The 21741-nt window shown below is 38.8% G+C and overlaps 1 protein-coding gene across 1 annotated transcript in view; it reads left to right on the forward strand.

The window, feature by feature from the left end:
* ARSK (arylsulfatase family member K) overlaps positions 1-21741 on the forward strand; it is a 33936-nt gene that overhangs the window by 2735 nt on the left and 9460 nt on the right. Inside the window, exons 2-8 of the mRNA XM_049769092.1 lie at positions 2673-2802; positions 4143-4302; positions 8867-9149; positions 10700-10871; positions 11792-12016; positions 18588-18812; positions 19088-19409. Coding sequence (XP_049625049.1) covers positions 2673-2802; positions 4143-4302; positions 8867-9149; positions 10700-10871; positions 11792-12016; positions 18588-18812; positions 19088-19409 — 1517 coding nt within the window. The remainder of the gene's footprint in view (positions 1-2672; positions 2803-4142; positions 4303-8866; positions 9150-10699; positions 10872-11791; positions 12017-18587; positions 18813-19087; positions 19410-21741) is intronic.

Below are 21741 nucleotides of genomic sequence, written 5' to 3' on the forward strand. Positions count from 1 at the left end.
GGATTTCTGAGCCAGGAGTAACCCCAGAGCGCTGCTGGGTGTGACCCAAAAACCAAAAAGAAGAAAGAAAAGAAAGAAAAGAAAGAAAGAAAGAAAGAAAGAAAAGAAAGAAAAAGAAAAAGAAAGAAAGAAGAAGAAAGGAAGGAAGGAAGGAAGGAAGGAAGGAAGGAAGGAAGGAAGGAAGGAAGGAAAGAAAGGAAAGAAAGAAAGAAAGAAAGAAAGAAAGAAAGAAAGAAAGAAAAAAGAAAGAAAGAAAGAAAGAAAAGAAAGAAAGAAAGAAAGAAGGAAGAAGAAGGAAGGAAGGAAGGAAGAAGGAAGGAAGGAAGGAAGAAGGAAGAGAAGGAGAGAGAGAAGGAAAGAAAGAGAAAGAAAGAAAGAAAGAAAGAAAGAAAAAAAGAAAAAAGAAAGAAAGAAAGAAAGAAAAGAAAGAGGAAGAAAGAAGGAAGAAGAAAGAAAGAAAGAAAGAGAAAGAAAGAAGAAAAGGAAGAAAGAAGAAAGAAAGAAAAGAAGAAAGAAAAAAGAAAGAAAAGAAAGAAAGAAAGAAAGAAAGAAAGAAAGAAAGAAAGAAAGAAAGAAAGAAGAAAGAAAGAAAGAAAGAAGAAAGAAAGAAAAGAAAAGAAAAGAAAAGACAGAAACCTTAGGACTGGAGCGATAGCACAGCAGTAAGGCATTTGCCTTGCATGAAGCTAACCCAGGACAAACCTGGATTCAATCCTCAGTGTCTGATATGTTCCCCCAAGCCAGGAGCAATTTCTGAGCACAGAGCCAGGAGTAACCCCCTGAGCATCACCAGGTGTGGCCCAAAGACAAAAAAAAAAAAAAAAAAAGCCTTGACCTGGGAATGTGGCTCAGTGTTCAGTACCTGGTACATGAAAAATAAAATAAAGAACTCTTGTTTAGGAATTAAAGAATCTGATATCATAGGAGGTAAGATACTTTCCTTACATGTTACTCCTTCAGCCAACTCTAATTCTAACCCAGCACTGCATATGGTCCTTGAGGACTGCCAGTGGCTATTCCTGATCACAAAACTAAGAATAGTCTCTGAACACAGCCATGTGGCCCCCCACTCAAAAAATATGGATCTTCTCCCATACTCTTTCAGGTAACTAATATAAATTTCTATCATCCTGTTTCCTGTTGCAAAATAACTTCTCTCAAAAGCTCGTTTACCTGCTATCTTTCCACTTACTCTCTTTTCTCTGTTTAAATTTTTTTTGTCTAGGGCTGACATAACAGTATAATCGCTTGCTTCGCATGTGGCTGACCTAGGTTCAATCTCTGGAACCCCATATGGTCCCCTGAGCACAGAGGTGAGAATAAGCCCTGAATTCCATTGGATGTAATCCCAAAACTAAAATAAATAAGATTTTGCTGTCCCTCTCTGTCATGCTCCTTTGGAACTGTTCTGACCTGCTCCATTGGAACTGTTCTTGTCATCATCACCAACTGTAGAGGTTCCACACGCCATGATCCCACCTTGGGAAAGTGGGTCTGGATCACGGGGTGCCTCTGGAAATAATCCAAACCAAGCTAAGAGGGTAGCTTTCTGCCTTGTTGAACAAGAGAGTGGGAGAGACCTGTTTGCCAGAACTGCAGTTTTTATTGAGTAGAGAGACCACCCCAGCCAAGATGGGGGAAGTAAGGACAAAAAGCCCATCCTGAGCCAGTTCTACCCAGGTATGCTTGAGACATGTAAAACAAGATGATAAGTAGGAAAAATCTCTGTTTGGGGTGAAACCAAGTTATAAACAAACAGATACAAAGAAACCAGGGATGATCTTTGCTTTGGGTGAAACCAAGTTGCAAGTTGTGAATCAACAACCAGCTGTCTTCATACTGCCTTTTCCAATGTCCATTTTCAAGCCTCATTTCTGGTACCCCCTCAACACAACTGACATGCTCTCTTTGGGCTTTCTGGTATAATCTTGTGATAGTTACTCACTGTCTGTTTTTCTGGGTTCCCACTCTGTTCTTTCCCTCTTTGGAACCCAGTGTCCCCAACTGGCTTCTTTCCTTTCTCTTTCCCACTCTGTCCAAAAGATTTCAGTCTCAAGTTTCAATATTTAACTATGCTAAAGAGTCCCAAATTTATTTCACGAGGAGAGATTTTTCCTGACCTCCAGGTTCCTATTTGTTTTCAAAAGAATACTTATTTATTTGGAAAGCTCAGGCTTGAAGAGCTTGTTTATGCCTATATTTTGGACTGGCTCATTTTTTAAACTGTACCTTACTTGTAATTATTTTAAAATTGTACATAGCATTAAAAGATTCTGTCGTTGCTTTTTATCAAGGAGAATTCTTTATTTTCCAGTTTAATTTTAAAATACATATCTCCAAATCAGCATCTGTTATTATATACTCAGTTGTATTTGTCTGTTTTCTTAATCAGCTCTGTGCTTACCTTTTACTGTTATCTCTAACATATGTTCCTTAAATTATTTGTATGGTTGGAATTAGTGTGGATTTATGGTGGAATCCTTGGGTGGTGCTGGGGATGAAATTATGTGGTTCCAGGAAGGCATGCACCCTCTTCCACTTTATGTCACTGGACCCTACTTCTTAAAATCACATAGAAAGCCTTTTTCTATTTGTGAATTTTGTGGTTAGCATTAAAGAAAATAATTTTCTTCCTTAGTTATTGTCATCAACCTGATATTTTTCTTTTCCAGGATGGAAGACTAACCTTTGATCCAGGAAATCAGGTAGTGAAACTTCCTTATATCAACTACATGAAAGTACATGGCACTTCCTTTCTGAATGCCTACACAAACTCTCCGATCTGTTGTCCATCACGTGCAGGTATGAACACATTGATATTATTGTAAAAAGTATGTTATATAAAAAGTAGCCACACTCTAACATGTATTCACAGTCAGAGCACACACCTGTCTAAGAATCTTGCTGGAAGTGACACTCCTTCAGTTGCAATGCTTGCAACACATGCTTTCTGTGTTGCACCTTTAATCACAGTCTAAGCACCACATATTTGCTGTGGTTAGAAATCACTGTAGTTAAAAAAAAAAAATAAAAATCACTGTAGTAGGGGCCCGAACAAGAGTACAGTAAATAGAACATTTGCCTTGCACACAGCCAACCTGGCATCCCATATTGTCACCTGGGCTCTACAAGAGTAATTCCTGGATAGAGAGCCAGGAGTAACCTCTGAGCACTGCCACTTATGGCTTCAAAAATAAAAAGGAAGGAAGGGAAGGGAAGGAGAGAGAGGAGAAAGGAAAGGAGAGAGCAGTACCAGTAATGACTGACAGCAGAGTAACCAGGCACAAAGAGAGCCATCAGGGACCATACTAGCAGCTTCACTTACCAAAATAGGTCCTTTAGTCACTAAGCTTAATATCTTGACACCCAGTTTCATTTTTTTGCATAACTTTTCCAGTTTTCCAGGAAAAGCAGACCCACTGGGAAGTTTTCTTTGGCATCTGAAGGAACAATGACTGCCATTCATGTGTGTGTGTTATATATGTTTGTTGTGTGTGATATGTGTTATGTGTGAAGTATATATGTAGGAGTGTTTGATATGTGGTATGTGAATGAATGATAGGCAAGAAAACAATGCTTATTGTTTATTTTTTATGATTAAAGTGACTCAGGGGTGCTTGCCTTGCGTACAGCTGACCCAGATTTGATCCCCGGCATTCCTTATGTTCCCCTATACCCTTCCAGGAGTGATTCCTAAGCTCAGAGCACTGCTGGGTGTAGCCCAAACAAACAAATAAACAACAGCAGCAACAAAGTCTTAAGTCAGATAGGCTTTATAGTTAATAGCAGCTGCATGGGGCCAGAGTGATAGCACAGCAATAGGGCATTTGCCTTGCACGCAGCTGACCCAGGACAGATCCAGGGCATCCCATGTGGTCCCCGGATCCTGCCAGGAGCGATTTCTGAGCACAGAGCCAGGAGTAATCCCTGAGTGCCGCTGGGTGCATTTGTGTGAAGCAGGTTAATCTTTAAGTTTAGAGATTCACTTGTAAAATGGAAATAAAACTCCTTGCTCAAATGCAAGTATGTTTTATTCCAGAACATGAGCCCTAAACCATTGGGGGTTTTATCCTCATGGAGTGATTATCAATAAAAACAAACTATGCTTTATACTTACTCTAGTTTCTTTTGACTTTTCCCAGCAATGTGGAGTGGCCTTTTCACACATTTAACAGAGTCTTGGAATAACTTTAAGGGCCTGAATCCAAATTACACAACATGGATGGATGTCATGGGCAAGTATGGCTACCAGACACAAAGATATGGAAAACTGGACTATACGACAGGACATCACTCTCTTAGGTAAAAAAAAATTAAGAAAAGAAATAAAAAAATAATTCTAATGGGTGACTCACTCCTATAGCATATACATGTATTCTCTTTGACTATTTTCTACAGTGGTGAATACAAATCGTTCATCCTTCAATTTTGTTTAGTTTTTAACTTTATTTAAAATTTTAACTTAATTTTTTTAATATTTTAAAACTTTCTTCTTAAAATATGAAAGTTGCTTAAAATATTAAAAATTCTGGGGCCAGAGAGATAGCACAGTGATAGGATGTTTGCCTTTCATGAAGCCAACCCGAGACGGACCTGGATTCAATTCCCAGCATTCCATATGGTCCCCAAGCCTGCCAGGAGTGATTTCTAAGTGCAGAACCAGAGTAACCCCTGAGCACCACTGAGTGTGCTCCCTCACCCCAAACTAAAATGTCTGGAGTGTACAAATAATGAGGCTCTTGCTTACATGCAGATGATAAGTGTTCAATCTCCAGTACTATGGTCACTGAGCACTGGCAGGAGTGATCCCAAGTATAACACCAGGAGTAAGCCCTGAACACTGCCAGTTATGACACAACCCTACCAAAAAGGAATTAAAATGTTAAAAAGTGTTTGTGTAGGCTGGAGGAGTAATACAAGACTTAAGGTACTTGCCCTATATGTATGCATTCCTAGTGCACAGATAGGCCACCAAGCACCACCAAGAGTGATCTTTGAATGCAGAGCTAGGAGTAAGCCTTGATCAGGCACATCTGGGTGTGACCAAAAAAAAAAAAAGCAATAAAGAAAGATTCTAATATGAATCTATTTTTCTAAAACATTAAAGGTCTATAATACTGTGTATAAAATTGTTCAACCTCTGACTTATTTTTAATGTGCTATTTAATGGTGACTTTGTTATTACCTTTACAACCTGCTGTTAAAGTCTTTTTTATGACTTGCTTTTGCCACATCTCTCCAGTGAGGCTGTTGAATTTATTTTAATTTTGCTAGATTCTCAAAAACCAGGCAGCCAAATACGCATAAAGATATTCAGTCAGATTGCCTGCTATTCACTTCTAAACTTTAATAGTATAATCTTGAGCACAGTATCAAAGTGAAATTAACTTTGTTGTGAGAATGAAATGAAATTTAAATTTAAATAATAGTGGCCCTGAGATACTGTCTGTTGAAAGCCCACTTTCATTGATGAGATTTTATTTTTGGTTTTTGTGCCACACCCAGTGGCTTTCAGGGGTTACTCCTAGCTCTGTGCTCAGAAATTATTCCTAGCAGGCTCAAGGGACCAGATGGTATGTCAGGAATCAAAACTCTGTTGACCATATGTAAACAAAAAATGCTATCACTCTGGCCCTTTGTGGTTGACCTTTGATAGCATCTTGGATCTTGAATTTCAGCATTACAGAAACTTGAACAAGAACAGGCATTTTTGGTTTATGTAGTGGACCTGAGACCCTGAATTTGGTGTAGATACCTAAGACCCACCCATTTCTGGGAGGGGTCTTGGGAACCAGATATTAGGTGTGACCTTACCTGCAAGACCCGGCCCATTCCTGGGAGGGGTCTTGGAAAAGTTAGATAAGCCTTGGACCAAGGGGATTCGGGCCCTTTCGGCCCTGCTGAGCTCTCTGGCTTTAGGGTCTCTGCCTCTTTTGGTTTTGGACCAGGATGGAGGCCAAGGGGAAGATGGCTGAAAGGGTTTAAACGCAGGGTAGCCTAGAATGGCTGAATGCTTAAAAGGTTATGAGATAGGCCACACACGTGTGGTGAATAGGGCATGAATAAAGTTAATGCTTCCTGATGCCTGTCACTGGATGAGTCTGATTTCCGCCTTTCACCTGGGCCTGGGACTCGCCGGCTGGATGGGGTTGCGAAGCCACGTGGCCTGGGATGGCAGAAAGAAATCCATCGCAATCCACCGCCATCCAGCTCCATCGTTATTTATTTAATACAACAGGTTTATACTACACTCAGAGGTTTTGGCATTGGAGGGGGCTTCTGCCTCTTTTCTGACTTTACTTTTTTTTTAAACATCGTGGTTACAAAATTATTGATAATAGTTGTTCTATATGTTTTTACAGATAACGTTATTTATGATTGAGTTACAATCACAATATGCAACAAATTTCACCATTGTACATTTCCAGTCACCAGTGTCTCCATTTGCCCTCTCCCCTGCCTGTCTCTGGGGCATACATTTTTCTTCTCTCTATTTCTATCTCTCTATCTCATTCTCTCCCTCGCACTTTCTCTCTCTTCCATTTTTTTTTCAAGACACTTTGGTTTGCAGTACATTTCCCACTACTGGTGTCCCCAGTCTCCTTCCACCTGCCCTTCCCCACCTACCTCTTTTGCAGACATTTTGCTTCTCCTCCGCTCTTCTCTCTCTTTTTTTTATTATAAATCTTTTATTTAAGCACCATGATTACAAGCATGTTTGTAGTTGGGTTTCAGTTATAAACAGAACACCCCCATCACCAGTGCATCATTCCCCCCACCATTGACCCCCCCACCCCTGTCTGTATTCCCAACAGGCATTCCACTTCTCTCATTCTTTAACATTGTCATATTATTTGTTAGTGTAGTTATTTCCCTAACAGAGTTCACCACTCTTTGTGGGGAGCTTCAAATTGTGAGCCAGTCCTTCCAGCCCTTCCAGCCCTTAACTCTATTGTCTCTGGGTCTTACTACAGTAATGTCTTTTTTTTTTTTTTTTTTTTGGTTTTTGGGCCACACCCGTTGACGCTCAGGGGTTACTCCTGGCTATGCGCTCAGAAGTTGCTCCTGGCTTGGGGGACCATATGGGACACCGGGGGATCGAACCGCGGTCCGTCCAAGGCTAGCGCAGGCAAGGCAGGCACCTTACCTCTTGCGCCACCGCCCGGCCCTACAGTAATGTCTTTAATTTTTTTGTTTGTTTGTTTTTTTGTTTTTTTGTTTTTCGGGTCACACCCGTTTGACGCTCAGGGTTACTCCTGGCTAAGCGCTCAGAAATCGCCCCTGGCTTGGGGGGACCATATGGGACGCCGGGGGATCGAACCGCGGTCCTTCCTTGGCTAGCGCTTGCAAGGCAGACACCTTACCTCTAGCACCACCTCGCCGGCCCCTTTAATTTTTCTTAAAACCCATAAATGAGTGAGACTGTTCTGTGTCTATCTCTCTCCCTCTGACTTATTTCACTTAACATAATAGATTCCATGTATAGCCATGTATAGGAAAATTTCAGATCACATCTTGATATTAAGGTTTCTTGAAATTCACTGGCAAGAAACTTCATACCTCTCTAGTTCAGAACCATAAATTAAAGCTAACTGTTTTATGCTCTTTATTATGGCCTTAGGAATGGCACACTTAAAGTAACTGCTTCATGTTGAATTTTGTGTCTGGTTGATTCTATTTTCTAATGATTCCGAATCAACTGATGCTAATACATCAGGATTTTTTTGAGAAGTGACAAAGTCAGGTGTTAATTTGGAAGAGTATAACATAAGGAGGTAATAGAGTTTATAACAATACTTTTAAATTATATTTCTAAGATAAGGACACTAGAATAAAGTAATTGAGTGTTATATAATAATACTTTAAGTACTGACTGAAAGATGATTCTCTTTAAGTTATAAAAGAAAGTAGATGTTTGCAATACCCATTCAGAAATTGTTATTAAAACATTTACTATATATCAGATACTGCTTTGTGTCAAATCACAAAAATCTCTGATCTAATGGAGCATATTATAATGACATCAGAGAGGAACTTAAGTTGTTGTCTTAAGTTGCCTAGCTAAAACTTTAAAATCTAAAATAAAATCCCTTGTCACTTTATCCTACTACCATTGTAACTGTGCATTTATAGATACAGTGAGAAACATATGTGTGTATATATCTTTACTGAATTCATGCATCTTAATTTTTTTCAAAGCCAAGTTATAGTTGTCATTTTTTAATCACATCCACAAAAGCAAACTACAGGCTTACTTCTAAGTGCAAGAAAACTATCGAAAATATCTTAACCTGACAAAAAGCAAAAGGAAGAAAATCATGCGCTGCTAACATCATGCTTCTTATTCCCTGTTAGGCTTCTAGACTACTAACAGAAGTTTTCCATGAGGATGGAGAGCCACATAACTCTGAGTCACACAGAACTCATCCTCTTTGAATTCTGCTGCCTAGTGACTTTTAATTTATAATCTCAAATCACATATGTCTATAGATCAGTCTTCTGCACAGTGAGTTCATTTTATTCTTTACCTTACAACAGAGAAAGATCTCTATTTCTTTGATCAGTTTATAAGATTTTTCATTATTTTATTGCTATTTGGTATCTCAGCTTGCATAATTTTGGATACACTCCCTACACGCTTCTTCATGGCAGTCGGAAAGTTCCTGGTGTTTCTGTTTTCTTGCTTCTGATGACTAGAAAACTCCTGATTTGAAATAGTTCCCAGAGCTCTCTTCAGATCACTGTCTACCATTGCTTTAATGTCAGTTCCTAAAAATTGTTTTCCATTCTGCTTCTGCATATTTCTTAGTCATTTCTTGAAGAGTTTTTCTTACTTCTCAATACACCTGTGTTTTTCCCCCCTCAGCAATCGTGTGGAAGCATGGACAAGAGATGTTCCTTTTTTACTGAGACAAGAAGGGAGACCTATGGCTAAACTTATCCCTAAAGAGACCGAAGTAAGAATAATGGAAAAGGACTGGAAGAATACAGACAGTGCAGTAAACTGGTTAAGAAAGGAAGCAATTAATTCTACTCAACCATTTGTTCTATACTTGGGGCTAAATTTACCTCACCCTTACCCATCACCATCTTCAGGAGAAAATTTTGGAGCTTCAACATTTCTCACATCTTCTTATTGGCTTAAAAAGGTAAGCACAGAAACTGTGAGCTAGTACAGTGGTTAGGGAGCTTGCCTTGCATGCAGCTGACTCATTCAGGCTCTAGCACTACAATTGGTCCCCTAACCCTCACCAGGAGTCATTTCTGAACACAGAGCTGGGAGTTAAACTTGAGCACCAATGGGTGTTGGTCCCCCTCAAAAAAAGGTAAGTACACTATGTCTGTTCTAAAGTAAAAACGAGCATTGTATCTGTATGTTATTGGTCTAATGCCCACTGCTTTTTTGTATTATCACATTTAAAGAAAAATTAGAAAATTAAATATTTTCATTAAATGAAATTAGGCCAAATTGATAAAAACTAAAGGGTCAATTTTATTCTGTTTTGTTTTGTTTTGGGACTACACCTGGCAGTGCTAAGGAATTACTCTTGGCTCTGCGCTCAGAAATCTCCTCTAGCAAGCTCTGGGGACCATATGGGATGTCAGGAGTCAAACCCGGATCCATCCCGTGGCAGCCACGTGCAAGGCAAACACTATCTCTCCAGCTCCTTAAAGGACAATTTTAAAGGAATAACGTGCTAAAACAAATAGCTATGTCTGAAATGTACGTTTTTATTTAATATGCATTAAAAAGAGAAAATGAAACTAAGGGCTAAGAAGATAGCACAAACAGCAGAGTATGTGCCTAGTTTATACAAGGTTCTGAGTTTAATCCCTGGCATCACAGGTCTCACCTCCAGCTCTATTAGCTATTCACCTGTTGACCCTCAAGTGTCTCCAGAACTGAGCAGCACTGCATTGCCAACCCAAAACCAATAAACCTACACTCAAGGGGCCGGTGAGGTGGCGCTACAGGTAAGGTGTCTGCCTTGCAAGCGCTAGCCAAGGAAGGACCGCGGTTCGATCCTCCGGCGTCCCATATGGTCCCCCCAAGCCAGGGGCAATTTCTGAGTGCTTAGCCAGGAGTAACCCCTGAGCATCTAACGGGTGTGGCCTGAAAAAACAAAAAACAAAACAAAAACGAAAACAAAAACCTACACTCAAGGCCTCAAATCTCATTTCACTGCATAGAGTAGTCTCTGGAGCTGAAAGCATCACGAGGAGCGGCCTCTACTTAAAAAGAGAGAATGAGGGGCCACAGTGATAGCACAGTGGTAGGGCATTTGCCTTGCATGTGGCTGACCCAGGACAGACCTGGGATTGATCCCTGGCTTCCGATATTGTCCTCCGAGCCAAGAGCGATTTCTGAGTGCCTAGCCAGGAGTACACCTTAACATCACGGGTGTGACCCAAAAACCAAAAAAAAAAAAAAAGAGAGAGAGAGAGAGAGAGAGAGAGAGAGAGAGAGAAGAGAAAAAGAAAACTAATATAATACATGCCTTTTGTTGACATGATTAAATTAAATAAGGTTAAATGTCTTTTGCTGTTAGACCATTTCAACAATTTTTATATACATATTTTCTTTACTATTTTCTTTGAATAATGCATAGAATTATTTTCTATCCTATGTAATTAAATGTTGCTGGTTTGCTGGATACTGTTCCTTTGTTTTTGTTTTTTTTCTTCCTTTTTTTTTCAGGTGTCTTACAATGCCATCAAAATTCCAAAGTGGTCATCACTGTCAGAAATGCATTCTATAGATTATTATTCTTCGTATACAAAAAACTGCACTGGGAAATTTACACAAAAAGAAATAAAAAATATTAGAGCATTTTATTATGCTATGTGTGCAGAAACAGATGCCATGCTTGGTAGGTAGTATTGCATCAAGAAAAGTATATTTTTCCAACAATCTGGTGACTTCTACACATCCTCAGATAATTTCTTACCACATTTGTTTAGTTAGATATTTCAGGTTGAAAATGATAAGATATTTGACAGTTTTGAGTTTTAATAGAAAAATTAAAGCTTTTCTATATTAATTGTTTCTATATTAATTGTTTTTAAATTAGTGAAAAATTTTCTATATTAATTGTTTTTAAATTAGTGAAAAATTTTCAAGGTGGGGGGTCCTCCCAAGCAGTGCTCAAGAGAATTAGGGGCCAATCCCAGTGATTTTTGGTCAACCAGACCAGTGTTAATGAAAGGGCTGAAGAATTAAGTGCTGTTTCAGAACCCCAGAGTGCTAGACCATAGGCATCACCAAGCAGTGTTCAAGGGCCATCAGGACTACATCTGGAGATTCTTTGGGTGCAGTGAGGAGCTTCTAGTGCCAGAAGAGTAACAAATGTCAAGTGACATGAACCATGCACCTAATCCCTGTATTATCTCTCAAGCCATGATAGTTACTCATGTATAAAGGGTCCTAAAAGACTTTTTACCTGCTTGAAATCAAGCTTTTTACCTGTTTTCAGCCACAATTGGTCTTCAGCTAAACATAAGTACACATGTCACAGATAATTGTAAGGAAGTTTAGTTTCTAGGAGACGAAACAATGTACTTGTAGAATCTCATTACTTCTGCCAGATTTGTAATAACCACAAAACAGACCCATTCTCCCTCATCCCTTTACTTATTTTTTTTCTCCTCAGTGTGATCCATAACACCACATGGTTTCCCAGCATAGCTAGATATGCCACCCATCCACCACTCAAAAAAAAAAAAAAAAAAGAAAAATAGAACAAAGCGAGCACTAAATGAAAATTAGGATTTATCTTGATTTATATTGTAGGTGAAATTATTTTGGCTCTTCGCCAATTAGAGCTTCTTCAGAAAACTGTTGTGATATATACCTCTGATCACGGAGAACTGGCCATGGAACATCGTCAGTTTTATAAAATGAGTATGTATGAGGCCAGTGCCCATGTTCCATTCTTGATCATGGGACCAGGAATTAAGGCCAGTTTACAAGTATCAAATCCCGTCTCTCTTGTGGATATTTATCCTACTATGCTTGGTAAGTAATGTAGTAACGAAAATGTTTATTTGTGACAATACACAAGAATGAATGAGCAAATTGATCAGAGCTCCAGTGCCTTGTTTATAACCTTAAGAACTCATTTAATCAAGTTAAATCTCCATCTGCAAATGAGGATAATATTCCTTGAAATGTCAGTTTTCACAGTTATTTTCCTTATAGTTTACAGGCAGAGTCTGGATACATAGAACCCATAAGACCTTGCATGTAACCTACCAGGGTTCAATCCCTGATACCACATCTAGCCCTCTGTGTCCTACCAGGAGTTATCACTGAGCACAGAGCCAGGAGTAAGTCACTAGTTATATTTAGTAGTATAAGGTCCCCAAAATTAGTTGATATGGTCTGGAGTGATAATACAGTGGGCAGAGTGCTTGCCATGGACAAAGCCAATCCAGATTTGAGCCAGTGCCCTTACCCTGCCAGGAATGATCCCTGAACTCAGAACCAGGAGTAAACTCTGAGCACTGATAGATGTATCTGAAAAATAAACCCCCAAAAGGTACATTAAAAATATATATACATCACATGATCAGGATAGGATTAGAGAGTTAAGTTATATACAGTTAATTTATATCAATGCCCATTCCTTATATCAATTCATGGCTATATTCATATGACTTGTATGTAATTTCATTCTTTGCCATCACTTATGGAAGCATTTTTCTTCTAGATTACTCTATTTTGATACTGCTAACTATATAGGATCAGAAAAGTAGTTTAATCATAATGCTATAAATAAATGTATCCTCTGAAGCATCTTTATTATTTGCTCTACAGGCTGTAATGTCTATCAATGTAATGATAGGTCTAAGATAGAAATAACTGAATAGGGATATTTAGTAGTGTTTAAAAAAAATTAGTACAACACAACTCTCGTACTAAGAGTAAATTAAAGAGAACTTTACATTTATATATAATTTAGCAAACAATTTTAAATCAGTGTTTAAGTACTTTAATTTCTTTGTTCTAAAATACTATCAACTACAAAAAGTTCCATGGAGGTCCAAACTGATAATCGAGTGGGTCAGGTACTTGATTTGCATACAGCGACCCAGATTCTGTCCCTGGCACCACATTGGTCCAATGAGCCTTGAGCAAGGAACCAGGAATAATGTCTGAGCACTGATAAGTGTTGCAAATAAACACAAAGTTCATATCTTTGGGCCCAGACAAATAACACAGACAGCAGTATAATTGCTTTGCTTGCTGCTGTCTCCTGTTCAATCACTGGCATCCAATATGTTCCCCCAAGCACTGCCAGGAGTAATTCTTGAGTACAGAGCTAGGAATAAGCCCCAAGCACAGTTGAGTGACCCAAAAGCCAAAATAATAATAGTGATTTTTATTATTTTAATAATAAAGTACCATGGATTTATAGATAGCTGTAGTCAAGTAAAAGGTGAACATTTTTATGCTATTTAGGCATATATGAGTGTTGAATTCAGGTGGGCCACATACAAGGCAAGCACCTTACCTACATTCTACTGTACTGTTGCTTGGGCCTAGCTAAATAATCTTTTTTTTTTTTTTTTGGAACTGCCATGAGATACACAAAGTTGTTCATTATTGAGTTTGTCATACAATGTTCCAACACTCATTCTTCACCAGTGTACTTTTCCACCACCAATGTCCCCAGTTTACCTCCCCTCCTAAGCCTTTCTCTCTTCCTCTATCTCTCTATCTCCCTCCCCCACTCCCTTTTATTCACTCTAGTTTGCAGCATTATTACTGAAAGGGTATATCCTTTGAAATAAACTTTTAACATAAAAAGAATGTGATACATGTCTTCTTTGGCACACTTGTACATCCAACCCCGTATCTTCCCTCTGAAGATGTGCACTTTCCTACTTTTATTCTGGGTTGAATACTGGGGCTCTCTCCACTTTTGGAGAAGCCTGCATTCTTTCTTGAGCATGTTACTCTCTCCCTTTCTTATTTTCTCCCTCCCCTTCCTAAGTATCTTTAAATAAAGCCTGTTTTTACTTCCAAAAAATAAGAGCTTGTTTTATCTTTCCTTCTAAGTTACTTTCCCACTTAAATAGAATTGATTCCAGGTTCATAAATATTATCCAGTTAATTTTTATCAATGCCCATTCCTTTACTCTTTAATTCATATAACATTCTGTAAATTTTAGAGCACTCCGGTATTAATTTACCTTTGTATATTCTTATTTGTCATCATTTGTTGATCGTTTGTCCCAAAGCAATTATCACTCAGGCATATTCCTGCCACTCTCTCACTTCATCAGTTTCTTGTTGAACCTTGTAATTTTTCTCGTTTCTATTTTTGTAAGAAGTTTATATGTGATATTTATGTATGTGCATTACCACATGGGACCAGACACCAGGTAGGAATCAAAGCAGTTAAAAAAAAAATGGGGGGGTCAGAGAGATACCACTGGAGCCAGCAGATCATGACTACCATATGCAAGGCCTCAAAGCACCTCTAGGTATAATCCCAGAGACTCCCAGACACCTCCAGGTGTGACATCCATAGCCTCTCAGCACTGCTGGGTGACCATGGTGGCCTCAAGCACCAAATGTGCTGGGCTTAAGCACTGATTTTTCCTGTGCAATTTGACAAATATCATCAGAATATTTATCCCAGCTGACTACCAGAACCATAGGAGTGCCTATTTACAGATGATTGGGTAAGAATGATGTGTACAGGGGCCGGAGAGATAGCATGGAGGTAAGGCGTTTGCCTTTCATGCAGGAGGTCATCGGTTCGAATCCCGGCGCCCCATATGGTCCCCTGTGCCTGCCAGGAGCAATTTCTGAGCCTGGAGCCAGGAATAACCCCTGAGCACTGCCAGGTGTGACCCAAAAACCAAAAAAAAAAAAAAAAAAAAAAAGAATGATGTGTATAAACACACTGGAATATTGCTCAGCTATTTTTTGGGGGAGTTTTTTGGTTGTTGTTTGTTGTTGTTATTGTTGGTAGTGGTGGTGATTTTAGTTCTGGGGCCACAGCTGGGCCTACTCTTTGTCCAGGAATAACTCCTGGCAGTGCTCAAATCTAGTAGGCCACATCAAGGCACAAACCCTACCCATTACACTATCCCTCCAGATCCACTTGCTTAGCTATTTTTTAAAATGGTGAGGTCATGTCCTTTGCCTTGGGATTGGATTATTAGTATGCCTGGAGCCTGGAGTTGGTCTTATGACAGAATGCTTCATGGGTAGAGAGACGCTGGTTTTTTTTTTTAGGCCAAGGGCATTTCTTTTCTAATTTCCTCAACATTTGTTGCACCTTTCCAAAAGAAAACAAACAAAACCCTACCTGTTCCCCCCCCTTTTTTTTCTTCAATTTAATTTTATCTTCTAGATATGGGGCTCCTGCCTTTCTCATAGAACCTTGGGACATGAATTACTTATTTTTACTTCATATTTCTATAAAATTCATATTTTCTACAAAATTAAGAAGGAAAAAAATAAAGAAGATAGGGGCCAGGGGCCAAGTGGTCTCAGGTTCATTGGTTTTTTTGTTTTTTTTTTTTTTTTTGGTTTTTTTTTTTTTTTTTTTGGTTTTTGGTTTTTGGGCTACACCCGGCAGTGCTCAGGGGTTATTCCTGGCTGTCTGCTCAGAAATAGCTCCTGGCAGGCACGAGGGACCATATGGGACACCGGGATATGGGACACCGGGATTCGAACCAACCACCTTTGGTCCTGGATCGGCTGCTTGCAAGGCAAACGCCACTGTGCTATCTCTCCGGGCCCCTCAGGTTCATTGGTGGAGATAAAAAGGACAGAACTAAATACCCACACCAAAGTCAACAACAGTAGAATCAAAAGATCCAAACTATAACAATCTATACTTAAAATAGACCTGTTGCACTGGCAGGCCAGGGGGCTAAGGGTGGAGGAATAGAATGCACGCTGGGAACTTTGTTGGAGGGAGGTCAGCACTGGTGATGGGAATGGCCCTAATTTACTGTCACTATATGCCTGAAATCCAACTATGAAGGACTTGTAATTCACAATAGTTTCAATAAAAAATTATTAAAAATAAAAATTAAAAAATCGTCCTTTGGGCCTATAGGAAATTAAGTTTAGTGACATAATTTATCCAGAGAAACATAAATACCATATACTATTCATCTTTAATACATAAACAGTGATAGGGCTAAAATGTTACTACACTATACAATGTGCTTGCCCTATACAAGGTTGACTCAGTACCTGGCACTGCATATGGTCCCCCGACCCCACTGAGAATGAGCAAGTGATCCCTGAGTGTAGAACCAGAGTAAGGTCTGAGCACCACCAGGTGTGGCCCCAAAATTATTATTATTATTATTATTATTATTTATTATCTTTGTAATAATTCACATTATTATAAAGAAAAATGTTGGCTATAAAACTATAGATGTTTATCATGTTTCTTGAGATCATGTATCTATTGTCAAAACCAGCACATTATTTTTGAGTAAAAGAATACTAACAATGATATAAGGTTTTAGGGACAAATTGAATCTTTTGTCTTGTTGAAACATTTTACTAACCTACAAGGCATAGATAATTCTGGTGTTTAATACACCCTTTGAAAACTGAATTTCTTTTTTTTTCCAAACAATTTAGCCATCTTTACTTCACATTTGATGTGACGTCATCACAAAGCAAGATCTTTCCATTAAAGTGTCAAGACTCAGATTTATACAACAGGCATAAAAATAAAAGTAAAACATTGACAGAAAGAACATTAATGGAAGTTATGCACATGCATTAAAAGCAAAATGCATCTCAGTGTTGTAAACTGAATTTCTTATAGCACTCCTAGAAATATGCCCTAGGAACCCAAAAACTCAATGCAGAAAAGTCCTCTGCATTCTTATGTTCATTACAGCACTAGTCATGATAACCAGAATCTGGAAACAACCAAGTGTCTGAGAACAGATGAGTTGATAAAGAAACTATGGTACATCTACACAATGGAATACTATGCAGCTCTTAGGAAAAAATGAAGTCATGAAATTTGCTTATACGTGGATGGGTATAGAGAATATGTTGAGCGAAATCTGTCAGAGGGGGATAGATGTAGAATGATCACACTCATTTGTGGGATATATAAAACGAAAGAGATAGTATGATATTAAATATCTAGAGACAATAGAGACAAGGAACAGGAGAAACTGTTCTTGGTAGAAAGCTTGCCACAAATAGCAGAGAGTGCGTTAGTGCAGAGAAGGGACAACTATGACAATGATAGTTGGAAATGATCACTTTGGACAAGAACTGGGTGCTGAAAGGAGATAAAGTGATATGTATGATACCCTTCAAGATGAATATTGAAAACCACAGTGTTAAAGGAAAAAAAAGAAATGGGAAAGAGGGAAGAAAAATGTCTGAGGCAGGTGGGGAGAGGACAGTGGAAGGGCAGGAAAAAATCTGGGCACATTAATGGCAGGAAATGTGCAGTGGGTGTTATACATTGTATGATTGAAATTTAATCATGAACAACTTTGTTACTGTGTATCTCAGGGTATTCATTTAAATTCTTTATTAAAACAAAATTTAATAAATAGAAATAAATTTTTAAAATAGAATTGCTCAGAACTGGGAGAATTTAAAACTACTTTGTAGTGACTAACTCTAAAATTAGACCTGTGAAACTTTATGTTCTATTTCACCTGTGAGTAATAAGTATATCTTGATCAAGTATCTACAAAGGACATGTTTTGTGATTGTTTTAGTCTAATAGGAGCTTAAAAGATATAAGGCATAATCTATTAATAGAATTTCTCAGATCCTTTATCATCTAAAACTACATTGTTTTATATTAATTTATACACAAAGATCACAGAATTGCATTCTCAAACCCACAAGCCAGCTTTTCTCTTCCCTTCTATTCTTGGACCTTGGGAATGTTACATAAAAGTAATTCAAAAAACAGAGGGATAGTACTGCGGGTAGAGGGTTTGCCATTTATGTGGCCAACCTGGGTTCGATCCTCAACATCCCATATGGTCCCCTGAGCTGGCCAGGAGTGATTTATAAGTGCAGAGCCAGGAGTAACCCCTAAGTGCAGCCAGGTCTGCACTTAGAAAGATATTAAATAGGAAAACTCTGGGGGCCGGAGAGTTAGCATGGAGGTAGAACGTTTGCCTTGCATGCAGAAGGATGGTGGTTCAAGTCCCGGCATCCCATATGGTCCCACGAGCCTGCCAGGAGCAATTTCTGAGTGTAGAGGCCAAGAGGAACCCCTGAGCACTGCCCGGTGTGACCCAAAAACCAAAAAACAAAACTCTTGGTGTTCCTATTTAATAAACCATCTTACTACAGTGGCTGTTGAAATTTAAGATGCAAAACAAGTGCTATAGAAACAAGTGCTAGTGTTATTCCCCTTTTATAGAAGAGAAAACTGAGGTTAGCATGGTTAATAACATACTCATGACCACATTGTCATCAGTATTTGGATCTAGGCAGTTTATAAAATTCATATACAATCTCTTGACTCTTTGCTCTTTAGTGATGTTGTTTAGTGAATGCACAGCTCTGAAAGAATGACTTATTTTAAAACATTGTGTGATTCTTTGTTATTCTCCAGATATTGCTGGAATTCCTCTGCTTCAGAATCTAAGTGGATACTCTTTATTGCCATTAGCAGCAGAGACATTTCAGAATAAACATGGCTTCAAAAACCTGCACCCATCCTGGATTCTGAGTGAATTCCATGGATGCAACGTGAACGCTTCCACCTACATGCTCCGAACTCACCAGTGGAAATATATCGCCTACTCAGATGGTATTTCAGTACCTCCTCAACTCTTCGGTAAATTTGTAATTGTGTATATTTAAGTATATATATAACATGATAAACTACATAGTGATGCTAAAGAAAGCCAGTAATCAAATAAGTGAACATTTGCAATGTCACATACTGGATCACTCCACAAAAGGCTGTCTTTATGAAGAGCAATTTTTCCTTCTTAGTTTAAGAAGAATTAAAACTAAAAATCTAATACATTATTGTTACAGAATAATACTATTCTTTAAATTTTTAATTTAAAAACAGTTAAATTTTCACAAGTATCCCTTTTATTTCAGATCTTTCTTCAGACCCTGATGAACTAACAAACATTGCTATGAAATATCCAGAAATTACTTATTCTTTGGATCAAAAGCTTCGCTCCATTGTAGACTACCCAAAAGTTTCTGCTTCTGTTCACCAATACAATAAGGAACAGTTTATCAACTGGAAACGAAGTGTAGGACAAAACTATTCAAATGAGATTTCCAACCTTAGGTGGCACCAGGACTGGCAGAAACAGCCAAGGAAGTATGAAAACATCATCAATCAGTGGCTCAAAAAAAACTTGTATGAACAAAATAATGATTTTCAAAAACTACATAGAAGTTTGTTTAAAAAGTAAGGTCAACTATGTTGATTAATGCTCAGTTTTATATGTACTGATTTTTAGCTACCTTCAAAGAATGTACTCTTAAAATATAATACTAATTGGGGAAAGTACTAATTGGAAAGATAGTACAGAAGATAGAGTACTTGCCTTGCCAGCAATCATGATTCAATCCCTACCACATACAGTCTCCTAAGTACAACCAGGAGTAATTTCTGAGTTCAGAGCCAGGAATAACCCCTGAGCATCGCCAGACATGTTCCCCAAATATAATATGTCATTATGGAAGTATACATTTTCAAAAAATATTACTATAACTCATAACAACTTCTAAAAATTTAATAAAAGGGTCACAAAGAATGTGAATCAGCACTAGAAAAGAGTATATGATTTGTATGCAGAAGACCTAGGTTTGAACTTCGTGGTCTTTAGAGTATTCCCAACCAAACAGCTGGGAGCAGCCCTGGAGCACTGTCAGATGTAGCCCAAAATCAACAGCAACGTAAAAAAGGATAAATGAAGCAAAAGGTAAAATATAAGTTATGTTTCTCTAACTAATGTAGAACTTAATAATTGTCCATTATTATTTATGATTCATAAATAAATTATTTGTATTTTATGGGGTTTGCTATTTATATTTGGTGGGATCTATTTTGGGGTACCTGGAGGGTTTAATTGGACAAATATACTCTAGATATGACTAACTTTAGTGCTATTTTTTAGGAAAAAAAAAAAAGGTATGGCCTGGATTTGTCTCTAGCATCCTATATGGTCCCCAAACCTCACCATAAGTGCTCCCTGAGTACAAAGCCAAAGTCCTTAGCACTGTGTGTGACCCCAAAATAAACCAAAAATAAACAATAAAGCACATTTATGCTTTATTATGGGTTTTGGGATTTGGGGGGTTGTTTTTGTTTTTTGGGGCCACACCTTGTGACGCTCAGAGGTTACTCCTGGCTTTGCGCTCAGAAATCGCTCATAGCTTGGGGGACCATATGGGACTCGGGATCGAACCAAACCGCTGTCCATCCTAGGCTAGCGCTTGCAAGGCAGACATCTTACTTCTAGCACCACCGCTTTGGCCCCTTGCTTTATTATGGTTGAGGGCCATACCACCTGTGCTCAGAGCTAATTCATGTCTCTGAGCTCAGGAATCAGTCCTGGTGAGAGACAGGGATTATATGGGATGATGGGATCAAACCTAATCCACCATGTTCAAGGTATGCACCCTACCTGTTGTATTATATCTGTTCCGCAGGGCACACTATTTGAAAGGTTCAAAAGTCAATAGTAAGCATGAGACCTCCGCTTTTCTCTCTGCCACTACATACTAGAGGCAACTGCGGTAATTACCTTCCTATGTATATTTTCAGAGACAGACTCCTTGCTACACATTTTATACTTCTTTTTTTCCTTTCCATATAAATGGTAGGAAACTATAAATAATGCTCTTCTGCTTACTTTTTCCCCTTAATAATTTTTACCCTTTGATTAGGACCTATTATAATGATTATGTTTTAGAGCTCTGATGACAGCTACCAAATGTTGGGGAGTGGTTATCACTCTGCCCCTCCCACCTTTATTTGTTGGTTTGGTTTGTTTGTTTTGGGGGGCCACATCTCGCAGTGTTCAGGATTACTCCTGGCTCTGAGCTCTAGAATTATTCCTTGTGGTGCTTAGGGGACAATATGAGGTGCTGACTTGAACCCAACTCGACTGAGTGCAAGGCTAATGTTCTATCCACTGTGCTCTTGCTCTGGCTTCCATATTGTTTTGTTTTGTTTTGTTTCTTTTTTTGTTTTGTTGGCCACACCGGGTCTTGCTCAAAGGTTACTAATGGCTCTGCACTCAGAAATCGCTTCTGGCAGGCTTGGGGGACTATATAAGATGCCGAAGATTGAACCAGGTCTGTCCCAGGTCAGCTGCGTGCAAGGCAAACATCCTGCCGCTGTACTATTTTTCTGGCCCCCCATCTTTACTTTTAATCATATTTTTATCTTTTTCTGGACACTGTGATTTACAACAGTGTTGGTATCAATATTACAGGAGTAGTGTTGCTATACCATACGAGCACTAGAATTCCAGCATTCTTTAATCACTGTCTCTAGGTCCCTTCTCACCTCTTCTCCCACTTAACAAATGACTTTATTGATTAAACTATTTGTTGGGGCTGGCGAGGTGGCGCTAGAGGTAAGGTGTCTGCCTTGCAAGTGCTAGCCAAAGGAAAGGACTGCGATTCGATCCCCTGGTGTCCCATATGGTTTCCCCAAGCCAGGGGCAATTTCTGAGCACTTAGCCAGGAGTAACCCCTGAGCATCAAACAGGTGTGGCCCGAAAAACCAA

This window comes from Suncus etruscus, chromosome 2 (assembly GCF_024139225.1).
Source record: "Suncus etruscus isolate mSunEtr1 chromosome 2, mSunEtr1.pri.cur, whole genome shotgun sequence".
Classification (NCBI taxonomy): domain Eukaryota; kingdom Metazoa; phylum Chordata; class Mammalia; order Eulipotyphla; family Soricidae; genus Suncus; species Suncus etruscus.